The 15,344-nt window shown below is 36.6% G+C and overlaps 1 protein-coding gene and 1 pseudogene across 1 annotated transcript; both read left to right on the plus strand.

Annotated features, from left to right (window-relative positions):
• The first annotated feature begins 5,895 nt into the window (after nt 1–5,895).
• LOC135150348 (uncharacterized) lies at nt 5,896–7,616 on the plus strand (annotated as a pseudogene).
• Nucleotides 7,617–10,857: 3,241 nt separating this feature from the next.
• On the plus strand, nt 10,858–14,562 carry LOC108207037 (probable disease resistance RPP8-like protein 2). The gene is made up of 3 exons (XM_017377503.2): nt 10,858–10,976; nt 11,561–12,586; nt 12,830–14,562. The coding sequence occupies exons 2-3, from the start codon at nt 11,563–11,565 to the stop codon at nt 14,455–14,457; spliced, it is 2,652 nt and encodes an 883-aa protein (XP_017232992.1). The 5' UTR covers nt 10,858–10,976; nt 11,561–11,562; the 3' UTR covers nt 14,458–14,562.
• Nucleotides 14,563–15,344: the final 782 nt, after the last annotated feature.

The following is a 15,344-nucleotide window of genomic DNA, read 5'->3' on the forward strand; positions in this document are numbered from 1 at the left end:
ATTAACCAGCCTGCTAACTTCTTTTGTCATTAAGAGCATTCTTCTTCGGATTTATTAATGCAATCTATTAGATGAATCTTTCTTTGTTCCCTCTTAGCCATGGCAGTCTGCTTATCATGCTCGGTTTGCTGGATCGAATTAGTAAGAACATTATTCTCATGTTTAGCATTATCAGGCATACTCTGATAATTCTCATTTGATGCTCTTAAATTGAACCTGCTTTAAATTTTCCACTTGGGTTTCAAGATTTTCATGCTCCTCTTCAGTAGATATTAGTTTTTGTTTGGCTTCTCTCGCTTCTGAAGAAGCCTTTTGTAATGCTGAAGGAAGACTTTCCATTGTTTTTAACTTTTCTCTTCGTCTATCCTTAAAGTTTCCAACTCATTTATAAGTGTGTTTTTCTCTTTTAGCAGTCTGACACTTACAGGAGCCAACTTCTCATTGTTTAAAGCCTGGATTTTTTCATACTTCAAAGTACCATACTCACACTTAATAGATTCAATCTTCTTTTCCATCTCAGAAGTTTGTTCCTTGGCAATATTAAGACTACACTCCGAAATCTCAAGATCACCTCTCTGTTTCAGATTCTTTAAGAGAAGCAATTTCAGATTCTGCATCATGCAATGAACCATTACTTTCCACTAAGTATTTCATGATCGAGTCTAAAGACTCTGATGCAGATTTTTCCAGCAGATCAGCAGATTTGCTTTTCTCAGCATGAGAGTGAATAAACATTTAGCTATATTTTAATTTAATTGACTTATTTTTTTTGAGTAAATGAGAGCGACACCTCGTATAATTCTAAAAATAAGGAAATAAATATACATAAATATGCGCTAACCTCACAGCCATCCTAGCCAAGGTACTAAACACATACCAGAAAAATCAGTTTTAACAAAACACATACTATTGCAGCATAACAGATTTTGCATGTAAGACCATGCCTCCTTTGCGGACGACAACATCTTAAAATAGAGAATCATAGCACATCAGATTGATCTACATATGGCACCAAAAACCACTGCAAAGCACTATAATCCAACCAATGCATATGAAGAACTTCTGTTTAGAAAGATAACACATAAATATGAAAATAGTTATCAAAGAAGTAGGTTCAAATGGTTTTAATAAATACTTAATGAATAATTTTTGCCTAATATTAAGAGACGAATCCCTTTTCACCTGAACCATGATTGATAAGTTAACAAAAAATCAATTTGTAATGCGCTTTTCATACTTGAAATATATATATATGGCATCTTCTAGATATATATGTATTATGGCCTGGAAAACAATTAAAAGGTCTGCAACGGATATATATACATGTTATTTTAGAGAGCTTTGGAGATTTTACATTTGGTAAAGTAGGTCAGGAACTTGGGAGATTAAGTTTTAAGTTTGTGATAAAGTTTTTGTTTAAATTAGGTTTCTTAGGTTGGGTGCACCTAAATTGGGTTCTTCCACCGTCTTTGCCTGCTTCATACCAAAGAGAGGAAACTCTTGGTGAAGCTATATGTCAAACAGTGAGTCTTTCGACATTGTGAAGGATGTGCCACTGGAAGGAAGGTACCCAAAGAAAATATTCAGAAGCAATATAGAAGGCTGTGCAAGCCAGATAAGTTTTATCACAGTTTCGACCTTTGTCCTACATCATTAAATCTCATTCAAAATAATTTGCACAGTATATAAAGAACTACAACAATTCCAATTGTGATTGGAGACTATAAAACGGATTCGATCCTGTGCGCTCACGTAGGAGATGGAGCATAACACATTAAACACAAGTAAACACCACATGAGTGTTCTACTATATGAAGGCAATAAAAGCTCATATCCTTTTCAATGTGGGATATGAGTTCCAAACAACATTTTCCACTTCTAAGAGACCAACTTTGGATACTTCTATCTCATTCATCTCTTAGTCATTTTGAGTGATTCACAGTGCCCGGTAAAGATCTCTCGGAGGAGAACATATTCCAATGCTCACTCAAACAATGTGACTCAAAATTGACACAACAATGCGGCCTTAAACCCACATTTTTCCAACAAATACAAACCCGTATAAGCAAGTTTCCTAAGGTGTATGACCATACTGACTTCTCTCGGCGTCTCAAATTTTTAAGTTTCGCCGCTTGCGAAATGGAAGAAAACCCAGTGATAGTGCTAGAGAAACTTCCCAACTTGCACAGTCTCTTGATTCTTCTGAATGCGTATTTGGGAGAAGAGATGGTATGTTCAGCTACCGGATTTCCACAACTCAAAATTTTAATCTTGGCCGGATGGACTGCTTAAAGAAGTTGAGTCTTCATCGAGGAACCATGCCAAAAATCTGTAAAGTCCATATTTATAATTGTGGATAAAGCTCAAGATGCTTCCCCAAGAGCTAGCGCACCTCCCTACCTTAGAACACACTAAAATATGGTAAATAATCATAAAATGTTGTGTATGATTTTTTGTTTTTTTTAAATCAAGAAACTATATTTGGAGTAAGCGACAAAATTAATGAGATTTACAGCTGGGAAGAATGCAATGTTTCTTAGAAGAGGCTGATAAGAAACAAAATGGAGATAAAAGAGTACGAAAGAAGGCTAAGGAGGAAAAGAATCATCAATGTTATTCATTTGCAGCATGAACCTGTCCATGAATCCAAAGGAAACATAGTAGGCAGATTACGTATCCATTCATATGATGATGGGGATGTGTCAACTTTAAGACATCATGATCAATATCTGCTTTGAGAACTCATATTTGGGAGGAGAGATGGTATGCTCATCTATGGAATCCCCACAACTTTAATACTCCCTTGGTCCCAATTCTTTTGTCTTGTTTGACTTTTTGTAGTCAAATTGACTAAATTTTGACAGAAATTTACATGTATTAAATAGTTGAAAAAAATTATAAAAAATATATCACTAAAATCTACATTTGTTCTACTTTAAGATGTATTTTTCGATTTTTAAAAATCATGTAAGAATAATTATTTATTACCGGTCAAAGTTTATGCATATCTTAGGACGGAGGAAGTATATGCATATCTCAGAGCAACTCCAATGCACCCGTTCCTTACCTATATTTGATCTACATGGACAAGATTTGAGGATTGAGAAAAAAAAGAGCTCCTCCAACGCAACTCCCTATCCCCTATTAATTTTAGGTGAGAGAAAGTTCAACCCCTTATTTGAGGGATGAAAAACCACCCCCTATATGCTCCATGTCATCACCAGCTCATATCTCCTCTTATTTTTCTGTTATTTATTAGTGCAATCTTTCTCTCTCCTTGAGTTGTATATATAGATTTAAAATATAGGGAATCAAATAGGGAACACCGTTGGAGCAAAATAACTTTTTGATCCCAATATTTTAGGTAACCATTAATATATAATATTTTAGGAGTTGAAAATAGGGAATTGCATTGGGCTTGCTCTTAGGCCCGGCTTAAGAAAGTGGATTGTGCATGAAGGAGCCATGCCAAATATATATTCTCTCAATATTATGAGATGTGAAAAGGTGGAGATATTCCCCGATGGGCTAATACAACTTACTACCTTGGAACAAATTTTCTTGATTACAGGCCTACCCGATTCACAAATTTTCTTGAATTTATCTAAATGTTTGAATCAAATTTTCTTGATTAAATAAATTGAAAAATTGTGACTCGAAATATGTGTGTTTGACGGACATGCAGTATAATGAGTCGTATATTGTGGCATTCTTATTAAATAGAGTTGCAACAAAACTTTCCGAAAGAGATAATATAATAACTATTTAAAAAAATATTATTGCAGAATTATAATAGTTCAGATTTATTAGAAAAATGAGCGTTTGTAGTGGGGAATGTTAATTTAAGTAAGAGATAATAACCATAATTAAAATGACGAGTTTTAGTTCTTGCTTGTAAAGAAAGAGAGAAATGCTAATAATAATAATAATAAATAAAAAAATAATAATAATAATAATAATACAATGGCGAAGAAGCAAAAAACATGAATGAAGGGGTAATAATAATCATGAATGAAGGAGATTATTTCTTGCACCCGGAGTCATGGCCAGGAAGCAAAAATCAGGCTTCAAGGAGAATTTACTTAGATTTGCTTGCATCTTGAATGAAGGGGTCAGCGGTCATAATATTGCTATGGAGATCAATGCTATAAAAGCTGAGCTAGCTAATCTCACTGCAAGTTTCCTTGTCAATGTAAAAGAAGGTCTAAAAGAAGGAGAAGCCTGACATCCACTGGTCGATCTGAAAAGCTGGAGGACCTGTTCTCATGACGTCGAATATGATTTGGTTGGAATGGGACCTATTCTGTCATTTGAAGAATGAAGGCAATGGTTGTGAAGTTGTCTCAATTTGTGGCATGGGATTTTAGGAAAAACTACCCTTACTAAAAAATTATCGAAGCTTTTGCTTGGGTTTGTAACAATCAACAATTTGAAAGGGAAAAAGTTCTCAAGGGACTCCTCAAAGAACTTTTCCCCGCTGACAGGGAGGGAGAAGTTTCGAAGATGGATGATGCAAAACTTGTTAAAGAACTCTACAAAGTTTAATAAGAAAAAAATTGTTTAATTGTCATTGATGACATTTTGATAGTCGATTCCTTCAAAAGCATCCAGCGAGCATTTCCTGTTCAAGAGGCAATTAGTAATAGCAAAACCTTATTCACAACTCGTGATGTGATGTAGAACAAGAGGCTCAGAATTTTGAAGAGAAGCTTGACATGAAAAGGCCTGCAAAGAAGAAGGGAGGAAAACAGCATGAGCATGCTAAAGGGCTGCATGATCATGCCAAAGCAGGAAAAAGCTCTAGAGGCTAGAGAGGACAACAACATGATCACGCTGACTGGCTGCATGATCATGCCACTTATATTAAATATTTTATTTTAAGTAGAATTTGTTTTTTATTATTATGTTTTAGGGTTTTATATTCCTATATAAACAATATTGTAAGCAAACAATCGGCAGCTTATGATTGAATAAACAAAACCCTTGAGAGTTTTCTCATCTTTTCTGGTGGATTTCAGATTTAACTTTCAAATTTGCGTTGGCGGATTTGTGTGTGTGTGCATAAGGATTAACGTTTGTTGATCCGAGTGTTCCGTTCTGCGTCAAGTGGCATCAGAGCCAGGTTCCTTTTCTCGTTCTACGATGACCGGGAGAGGCACATCCGGAGGTTCTAACGATGGTGATCGTGTGGCTGCTAATACAAGGGCAATTGAAGAGTTGAGACAATCTATGACAAGATTGGAGACGATGTGTCAACAATTGCTTAACAATCAAGCCAACCTTAATAATAATCAGAATCTTCATCAAAGACGGAGGGGAGGAAAAAAAACCGAAATTGATGATTCTGATAGTGGGGAGTCGGAGGAGGAACAAATTGGATTTGAAAATCTGGAGAACAACCAGCCTCGTAATGACTATAAGATTCGGGCTGATATTCCATTGTTTCATGGGAGATTAGGGATTGAAGACTTTTTGGACTGGGTTTCGGAAGTTGAGCGTTTCTTTGAGTTTGCAGAGGTTACTGAACATAGACAAGTGAAACTGGTGGCTTATAAACTAAGAAGTGGCGCTGCTGTATGGTGGGAGAAGCTGCAAACAGATAGGAGGCGTAAAGGTAAAACACCGATTCAGTCCTGGAGGAGGATGAAGCAGATGTTGATGAGCAGATTTTTACCCCCAGATTATGAGCAGTTTATTTTTCAGAGTTACCAGAATTGTACACAAGGTAATCGATCTGTGACGGAGTATACAGAGGAGTGGTATAGACTATCAGTTCGTAATAATCTGAATGAGACAGATGCACAACAAGTATCAAGGTATGTTGGTGGATTGAAAGCTGCGATTAGAGAGAAAATAGGGTTGCAAGTGATTTGGACAGTAGAGTAGGCCCAAAACATGGCATTGAAGGCAGAGATGATGGAGAAGACAACAAGTAAATTTTCGAGCTATAAAAAGGATGTTGTTGACTTTTCGGGTAATACTTCGACCAACGGAAACAAATCTCAGGAGCTTAACCAAAATAACACCAAAACTATGCCTGCAAATAGCCAACCCCAGAAAAATACTTCAACCACAGCTCAACAAAAGACACCTAATCCTTACATCAAGTCAGGAGGATTCAAATGTTATAGGTGTGGCCAGCCTGGTCATCGATCTAATGAGTGTTCTCAAAGAAAGCCTGTGAATCTTGTTGGTATGGATAATGAGGATAACTATGAACATGGTGATTCTGATGATGAGTCGGAGGAGTTGGAAGGAGCGGAAATAGCTGAAGAAGAAGGAGAGCGAGTTAATTGCGTAATTCAGCGTGTTATGTGTTCTGAAAAAGTAGATGATCGTTCGCAAAGGAACAATATTTTCAAAGCCTGCTGCAGTATTCAAGGCCGAGTTTGTGATCTTATTGTAGACAGTGGTAGCTGTGAAAACTTTGTGTCCAGAAAATTGGTGGAACATCTCGGGCTAAAGACTGAAAGGCACCCTAAACCTTATACTATTGGATGGATTCAGAAAGGTCCCAAGGTTGACGTGACAGAGATCTGCCGGGTACCGCTTTCGATTGGAAAATATTATCGAGAGGAGGTGTTTTGTGATGTTATTGATATGGATGCTGGTCATGTTTTGTTGGGTAGACCATGGCAATTTGATGTCGACATTACATATAAAGGAAGGAAAAACATCTATCTCTTTGATTGGGGCGGCAAGAAAATAGCAATGGCTCCAAAAGACAATGAAGTGTCTGAAATGAATAAAGGTGTAAAATCTCGTTCATTGGTTTCACTGGTGACTTCTGAAAGAGAGTTAGAGGCAGATATAAAAGAAGTTAAAGAAGTGCACTTGGTAATGGTGAGAGCACTGGTGATAGAAGCGAAGGAAAAAGAGAAAGTGACAGCGCCTAAGATCATTCAACCGCTTTTTGAGGAGTTTCGAGAAATTTTGACTGAAGACTTACCCAATGACCTCCCTCCTTTGTGTAATATTCAACATCATATAGACCTGGTTCCTGGAGCGAGTCTACCAAACCTGCCACATTATAGGATGAGCCCAAAAGAAAATCAGATTTTACAAGAAAAGGTAGAAGAGTTGTTGCAGAAGGGGTTTATTCGTGAGAGCATGAGTCCGTGTGCGGTACCTGCATTGTTAGTGCCGAAGAAAGATGGTAGTTGGAGGATGTGTGTTGATAGTCGAGCTATAAACAAAATAACTGTGAGATATAATTTTCCTATTCCACGGTTGGATGATATGTTAGACATGTTGGAGGGTTCCACATTATTTTCAAAGATAGATTTACGAAGTGGTTATCATCAGATTCAAGTGAAGCCTGGAGATGAGTGGAAAACAGCCTTTAAAATATAATGAAAGATGGACTTTATGAGTGGATGGTGATGCCTTTCGGATTGTGTAATGCTCCAAGCACTTTCATGCGACTAATGAATCAGGTATTACGTCCTTTCATTGGTAAATTCGTCGTGGTATATTTTGATGATATTTTGATCTATAGCCGATGTGAAAAAGATCATATAGAGCATCTGAGACAGGTTCTTGAGGTCCTAAATGCCAATAAGTTGTTTATTAATCTGAAAAAGTGTAGTATTTGTGGTGACAAGCCGAAGCAATAGGATATAGCGTTAGCACAGGCAGAATTCGCATACAACAATGCAGTCCATTCGGCTACAGGGCAGTCTCCTTTTTCATTGGTTTATGTGCAACCCCCAAGGCATGCATTGGATTTGGCTAAATTACCCAAGACTGGTTCGAGTATAGCAGCAGAAAATTTAGCTACACAAGTGCGTGATGTGCAGGCTGAAGTAAAAGCAAAACTCGAGGCTCAGAATGAAAAGTACAAGAAAGTTGCTGATACAAAGCGATGACAAAAATTGTTTACTGAAGGAGATCAGGTGATGGTTTTTCTAAGGAAGGAGAGATTTCCAGTGGGAACATTCAACAAGCTTAAGCCGAGAAAATATGGTCCGTACAAGATACTGAAAAAAATTAATGATAATGCTTATGTAATTGATCTTCCTGGAGATATGAGTATTTCAAAAACTTTCAACGTGGCGGACCTACATGACTTTCATGATGATGTTCCTTTGTATCCAGATATTAACTCGAGGTCGAGTTTTTCACAGGTGGGAGAGACTGATGTAGAACAAGAGGCTCAGAATTTTGAAGAGAAGCTTGACATGAAAAGGCCTGCAAAGAAGAAGGGAGGAAAACAGCATGAGCATGCTAAAGGGCTGCATGATCATGCCAAAGCAGGAAAAAGCTCCAGAGGCTAGAGAGGACAACAACATGATCACGCTGACTGGCTGCATGATCATGCCACTTATATTAAATATTTTATTTTAAGTAGAATTTGTTTTTTATTATTATGTTTTAGGGTTTTATATTCCTATATAAACAATATTGTAAGCAAACAGTCGGCAGCTTATGATTGAATAAACAAAACCCTTGAGAGTTTTCTCATCTTATTCCAGATTTAACTTTCAAATTCGCGTTGGCGGATTTGTGTGTGTGTGCATAAGGATTAACGTTTGTTGATCCGAGTGTTCCGTTCTGCGTCAAGATGTTACGGTGGCATCAAACAATGGGCAAAAACCGTTTTCTCATTTGTTTTTCCTTGTAGTGACTTTCCAGGTTAGTTCTGTAATAATTCTTTATTTTTGTGTTATGTAAAAAAATATTGATAATGGTATAAATACTAGTGTATAATTAGGTGGACTTCGCAGAAGCAAGTTGTTGAGAGAGTGGGAGATGATAAATAGAGATACTTCTTTTTTACTTGGCCAAGGGTCAGGGTGATGCAGGTTTTAGGGTTGAGTTATGACAGTTTACCTCTGGTCTGAGACAATGTTTTCAAAGGATCTCATTGGACTATTTAAGCTCAATGAATTTTGTGGAAAAATAAGAGTTGAACACACTCTTCACATCAAGGAGGACATAGGTGCTGTTGAGAGGCAAAGAATAGAGTTGTATCGAGCACGAGATAGATATATGGTAAAAATGAAGACGCCTACGGAGGACACTTCAGCAAAACCAGCATGGCCTTGATTGATAAATGTAGTACCGCAATAATGTCTAGTCCCAATGTGCAAGGTCATGAGTCCTGGATGGGTTCAGGCACTTTGCAAAATAGGAGAGCCGATGCAAAGGCTCTGGAAAGTCCTCAAATGCTACAAAGGAAGGATGCTTGTAGTGGATCTGACTCACCACACAACACCTAGTCAGCAGTCTTTGTAGCACGAAAGAGGCGGATTTATGCACAGGTCAACCCTTTTGTACCATATTTCAGAAACTAGGGAAGTGTTATGTGAAAGACACGCTATTATAAATTAATTAGTATATAAATATGTAGTATAAAAAATTTAGACAACGGGTTAAAAACTATTGTCTGAAATATTATCACTCAATACAACGTAAACCGTCGTCTGAGCTCAGGGGTTAGACAACACCGCTGTTAAAAAAACACTTGTATGTTTTGATTTGCTAGACAACGTTTTTGAAAGTCTTGTAAGATTCATGGTTCAGACAATACTTTCTGAATGCTGAAAATGAACAGTTGTCAGTCGTATTCAGGCAACACTTTTTCGACCGAGCATTGTCTTATTGCGTTTTTTTTGTAGTGTAGAGAAATTCTCAGGTTTGTAGTGGATCTGACTCACCACACAGCACCTAGTCAGCAGTCTTTGTAGCACGAAAGAGGCGAATTTATGCACAGGTCAACCCTTTTGTACCATATTTCAGAAACTAGGAAGGTGTTATGTGAAAGACACGCTATTATAAATTAATTAGTATATAAATATGTAGTATAAAAAATTTAGACAACGGGTTAAAAACTATTGTCTGAAATATTATCACTCAATACAACGTAAACCGTCGTCTGAGCTCAGGGTTAGACAACACTGCTGTTAAAAAAACAACGGTTTTGAAAGTCTTGTAAGATTCATGGTTCAGACAATACTTTCTGAATGCTGAAAATTAACAGTTGTCAGTCGTATTCAGGCAACACTTTTTCGACCGAGCATTGTCTGATTAATGTTGTGTGATTGCGTTTTCTTTGTAGTGTAGAGAAATTCTCAAGTTTGCAAGCGCTAATAAAAATTTTTGTTGCAACACTCCTTAATTTAACTACTGTGAATTTTTTTTTGACACCTATAAAATGGTCTTGTACTACGTGAGCCATTTTTTATTAGTATAATATTAGTTTAATTCCCTTTAAATCTTTTATTGTGGATAATTTGCTTAATTGGATTAATTCATAAAAATAATGAGTGATTGATACGTTTATCTGTATGTGAACCACTATGACTTATCCTATTACAAGCTAAAAGGTTTGGTTACATTTTATTATTTGATAGTCACGCCACAGTCCTGTCAATATATATAATATATATTTTGTTGTATATATAAACTCCTATTTATTCATGATTTTTGACCTCGTTTTGGAGCAGCTATTAGACATTTATTTTTATTTAGAAGAAATATCTTATTTATACAAGGGTTCGTCCAGTGTGTGTCCATGGGCACATGCTAAGCACGGAAACTCATAAATTTGGTGTGTTTTGATTGGTGTGGTTGGTGTGAATGCAGGGGGACCATCATTATTAAAAGAGTGTAAGCTAATCAAAACAAAAGAAAGTCATCAAATTTTGTGCTTATTGTGTGCCCATGGGCACACCAGAGAAAAACCGTTTATACAATAAGATCTTCATTAATGCCACACCAAGTGTAGCATTGGAAAATGTGCACGGGCCTATATTTTGAAGTTAGAGCTGGCCCACCAACGACAACAGATTTTGTACTTATATTTATTTATTTATTTTGTTGTTTTATGATTACACCTCAATTACAGCTGTTTTATGTTATTTGTACATGTACACAATCCCTCACAGATGGACATGGACTTCATTGCAAAAAACTCAATTTTCACACATATGGCGTGTTAGTTGATCTTGCACTCGAGTCTTTTCATGTGACTGGTAACAAATTCTTCTTTGCTTTTTTTTTTTTATAAGCGTAACTGATAACAATTTCTTCTTTTATCATTAATATTAGTATGTGATTTTGGATTCCTTTGCTTATTTGTAAATAAAAATCTTGATTTTATATCTTTACTCATCAACTTTTCAAATCGAAATATATTTTAATTGCTTGTGCAAAACTCAAAAGATTAGGACAATTAAATGTGATTCGAAGAAAATCATGGAAAGAGCCCATATGATGTCTTGTATAATTTTGTGTTATTGCTAGTTCCTGAATTTATATGTGAGTACTAATACATCTTTGTACAGAAAAGACGGAAATCATCAAATACTTGCTTTTACTCAGGGGCGGATCTAGGAAGAGGCAGGGGGGACACGTGCCCCCCCTAAAATTTTTTTTTACATTTTTTCACCATTCTAAATTTTACAAAATTATAGAAGTGCCCCCCCCAAATTTTGAAAATATATAGGTGTTTTCCTGAAAATTTGCTTGGTGCCCCCCTAAGATTATGGGTCTAGATCCGCCCCTGCTTTTACTACATTACCAGCTTTTCTAATTGATTCTCACTGCTAATATGTAGAAATGGCTGAGGCAGTAGTCTCTTTTGCTGTGGAAAGACTTGGAGAGTTGTTGATCTCTGAAGCTAAACATTTGCTTGGAGTAGAGAAGGAGATCAAGTATATTCAAGATGAGCTGGTACCAATGAAAGGTTTATTAAAAGAGGCTGATAAGAAACAAAATCGAGATGAAACAGTACGAAAGTGCGTGTTAAAAATGAGAGAACTTGCATTTAAGATAGAAGATGTTGTTGAGACTTTTGCACTGGAAGTCAGGGCCAAGCAGCAAATATCAGGCTTCATGGCGACATTACTTAGAATTGCTTGCATCTTGGATGAATGGGTAAGGCGTCATAATATTGCTACGGAGATCAATGATATAAAAGATGAAATACATCATCTCTTTGAGATTCTCCAAAAATGTGGTGTTATTGAGAGTTTAAAAGGAGAAAACTCGCGTTCATTGGTCGATCTGAAAAGCCGGAGAACCTATTCTCATGATGTCGAAAGAGATTTTGTTGGAATGGAGAATGAAATAGAGCAGCTGATCTCTCATCTGAAGAATAAAGACAATGGTTGTGAAGTCGTCTCAATTTGTGGAATGGGAGGTTTAGGAAAAACTACCCTGGCTAAAAAACTTTATAATCATGTTGAAATTAAAGCTCATTTCGAAGCTTTTGCTTGGGTTTGTATCACTCAACAATTTGAAAAGGAAAAAGTTTTCAAAGGACTCCTTAAACAACTTCTCCCAGCCACAGATGTTTCGAAGATGGACGATGCAAAAGTTGTAAAAGAACTCTATAAAGTTCAACAAGGAAAGAACTGCTTAATTGTCATTGATGACATTTGGAGTGTCAAATCTTGGGTAGACATCAGCGCTGCATTTCCAGTTCAAGACACTACTGGTAATAGCAAAATCTTACTCACAACTCGTAATGAAATTGTGGCAAAAAAGAGCGAAGGTTCCATTTATAAAATCCAGGGATTGACTGAAGAGCAAGGCTGGCAACTACTTTCTAAGAAAGCAGGAATATCAAGAGACCCTTCAGGTAATTAGTACCGTAAAAATTCCCAAATTTTACAAATATACAATTTTGACAAAATAGTTATAAGTGATTGCAATGAATACCTGTTTGCTATGCCGATACAATTAAATGTGTTTCTATAATGAATATTGTATATATACTATTGTTGAGTTTATCGAGCAATAAGAGTTGAAAAGGTTAAACAAATTTACTTTACATTTATACTTTGTGGATTCGACCAACTATCCTACATCATGTTGTTTGCAGCAAAAGGAGAGATGGAAGAAATAGGAAGGAACATGGTTAAGAGATGCAGAGGTTTACCACTAGCTATTTCAACATTAGGGGGACTTCTTAAGGGCGAGTTGTTGAGTGAGTGGGAGAGAATAAACCGAAATATTTCATCTTACTTATCCAGGGGTGAGAGTGTAGCTGATGAGTACGGCAGTGTGAAATGGGTTTTAGGAATGAGTTATGACAGTTTACTTCCTCATCTGAGACATTGTTTTCTCTGTTTTGCAAATTATAAGGAGGATGAAATAATTGATACCATGGGACTCTATATGCATTGGATTGCACAAGGTTTGATTCGCGTTGAAGATAAAAGGGAAGGGGAGATGATGTTGGATGTAGCCGAACGCTATCTGGATGAATTAGTATATCGAAGTCTGGTTCAAATCGAACCAATTACAATAGAAGAAGAAGGAGAGTTCTGGCTCAAGTACAACAAATGCCGTGTTCATGATCTTATCCTGGACTTATGCCGGTCCAAAGCCCAGGAGGAAAATTTCACCAATTTGATTACTGATTTACGGGACCCACCTGACCCTAAACTGAAACCAAGCATAACACGCAGATTGTGTATCCATTCAGATGGTGATGATGTGGATTTGTCGATGTTAGCAAATCATGATGAACATATAATGTCACTTGTTCGATATCTTCTGTTTTTCAACCATTATAAGGACTGCTGGCCGCTACCCAAAATACTAGGTCTGGAAACATTAAAGCTGCTGCGAGTTTTAACAGCGGGTGGGTACAAATTTAGCAAGCAGGATATGACAAGCATATCAGAGCTTATCTACTTGAAATATTTGTGTTTATGCAACTGTTATGTTGAAGAGATTCCCACATCGTTTGGTAACCTGACAAATTTGGAAACACTTGATCTAAGAGTGAATGCTTGTGTTATAATACCAAATTTTTTATGCAAACTAGAACACTTAAAGCGCTTGTACCTTCCACAATGTTGTCTTGTAGCGGAGAAGTTGAGACTTGAAGGATTAGATGATCTAGAACTGCTATACAACTATAACTCAGAGTATTGTGATTCAAAGGATCTCATTCAACTACGTAGGCTCAAAGTTTTCGATGCAGAACTTTCTAATGGACGAGTAGTTGAAGAGAATATTATTCATTTCATAAAACACAGGGAATGGCGCTACTCGTCTATTACTATTATGGGAGGAGTGCTCTGTTTGGTTTATTTGTTAGAATGTCGTTTTATTGATTTTATGAGAATACAAACCCGTATATGCAAGCTTCCAAAGGAGTATGACCACACTCACTTCTCTCGGCGTCTCAGATTTCTAAATTTGGCCTTTTGCGAAATGGAAGAAGACCCAATGATAGTACTAGAGAAACTACCCAACTTGCACAGTCTAGAAATTCTTCTGAAGGCGTATTTGGGAGAAGAGATGGTATGTTCAGCTACCGGATTTCCAGAACTCATGAGTTTATATCTCGGCCAGATGGACTGCTTAAAGAAGTTGAGTCTTCATCGAGGAACCATGCCAAAAATCAGGAAACTCCATATTTATAATTGTCGAAAGCTGGAGATGATTCCCGAAGAGCTAACGCACCTCACTACCTTGGAACACACTAAAATATGGTAATGATTGCACACTTTTTGTGCAAGGTGATGTTTATATAGTTGCTTCGCTTTTCAGTTTCGGACATGTGTCATCAGGGACATGTTTTTTTCCCTTGCTTTCATGAATTTATCCGGATGTTTGAATGAAATTGTTTTATTTTCAAAAAGATTTCAATTATAAGTGGTTTGACTTACCAATTAAAAACATAATTAGACAGTGGTTAAATGAATTAAAAAATTGTGACTTGAAATATGTGTTTGACGGACATGCAACAAAATGAGTCGTATATTGTGGTGTTCTTATTAAATAGAGTTAGGCAATACTTTAAGAAAGAGATAATATAATAACTATTCAAAAAAAATATTATTACAGAATAGTAATAATTGAGATTTATGAGAAAAATGAGGGAAAATGTTAATTTAAGTAAGAGATAATATCTATAATTAAAATTTCGAGATTATTTCTTGCTTCTAGAGAAAGAGAGAAATGTTAATAATAACAATAATAACTATAGTACCATGGCCAAGAAGCAAAAATCACGAATGAAGGAGATTATGGGGCCGTTTGTGTTAGCTTAAAAAAAGTGACTTCTTGCTTATAGTAAAGAAGTGGAATAGAAGTGAGAAGTAAATAAATGAATAAAGTGTTTGGAAAAGAAGCAGAAGCTGTGAGAGAGAAGCTAGCATTCTCAGCTTCTTAAAAGTGCTTCTACTTCTTTGCACAAACGGGTCAAGAGAAGCAGAAGCCAGAAGTAGCTTCTGCTTCTCTTGGCCAAACAGGCCCTATTTCTTGCATGGGAAGTCGGCCAAGAAGCAAAAATCTGGCTTCAAGGAAAATTTACTTAGATTTGCTTGCATCTTGAATGATGGGGTAATCCGTCATAATATTGCTAGGGAGATCAATGCTAC

The sequence above is a fragment of the Daucus carota genome, chromosome 2 (assembly GCF_001625215.2).
Source record: "Daucus carota subsp. sativus chromosome 2, DH1 v3.0, whole genome shotgun sequence".
Taxonomy (NCBI): Eukaryota; Viridiplantae; Streptophyta; class Magnoliopsida; order Apiales; family Apiaceae; genus Daucus; species Daucus carota.

What these genes read in the sequence shown, in the direction of transcription:
- LOC108207037 (XM_017377503.2), top strand. Translation starts at nt 11,563, where the DNA reads ATGGCTGAGGCAGTAGTCTCTTTTGCTGTGGAAAGACTTGGAGAGTTG. An exon ending in AATATCAAGAGACCCTTCAG is followed by an intron (nt 12,587 to 12,829) that starts GTAATTAGTACC and finishes TGTTGTTTGCAG; the next exon opens with CAAAAGGAGAGATGGAAGAA.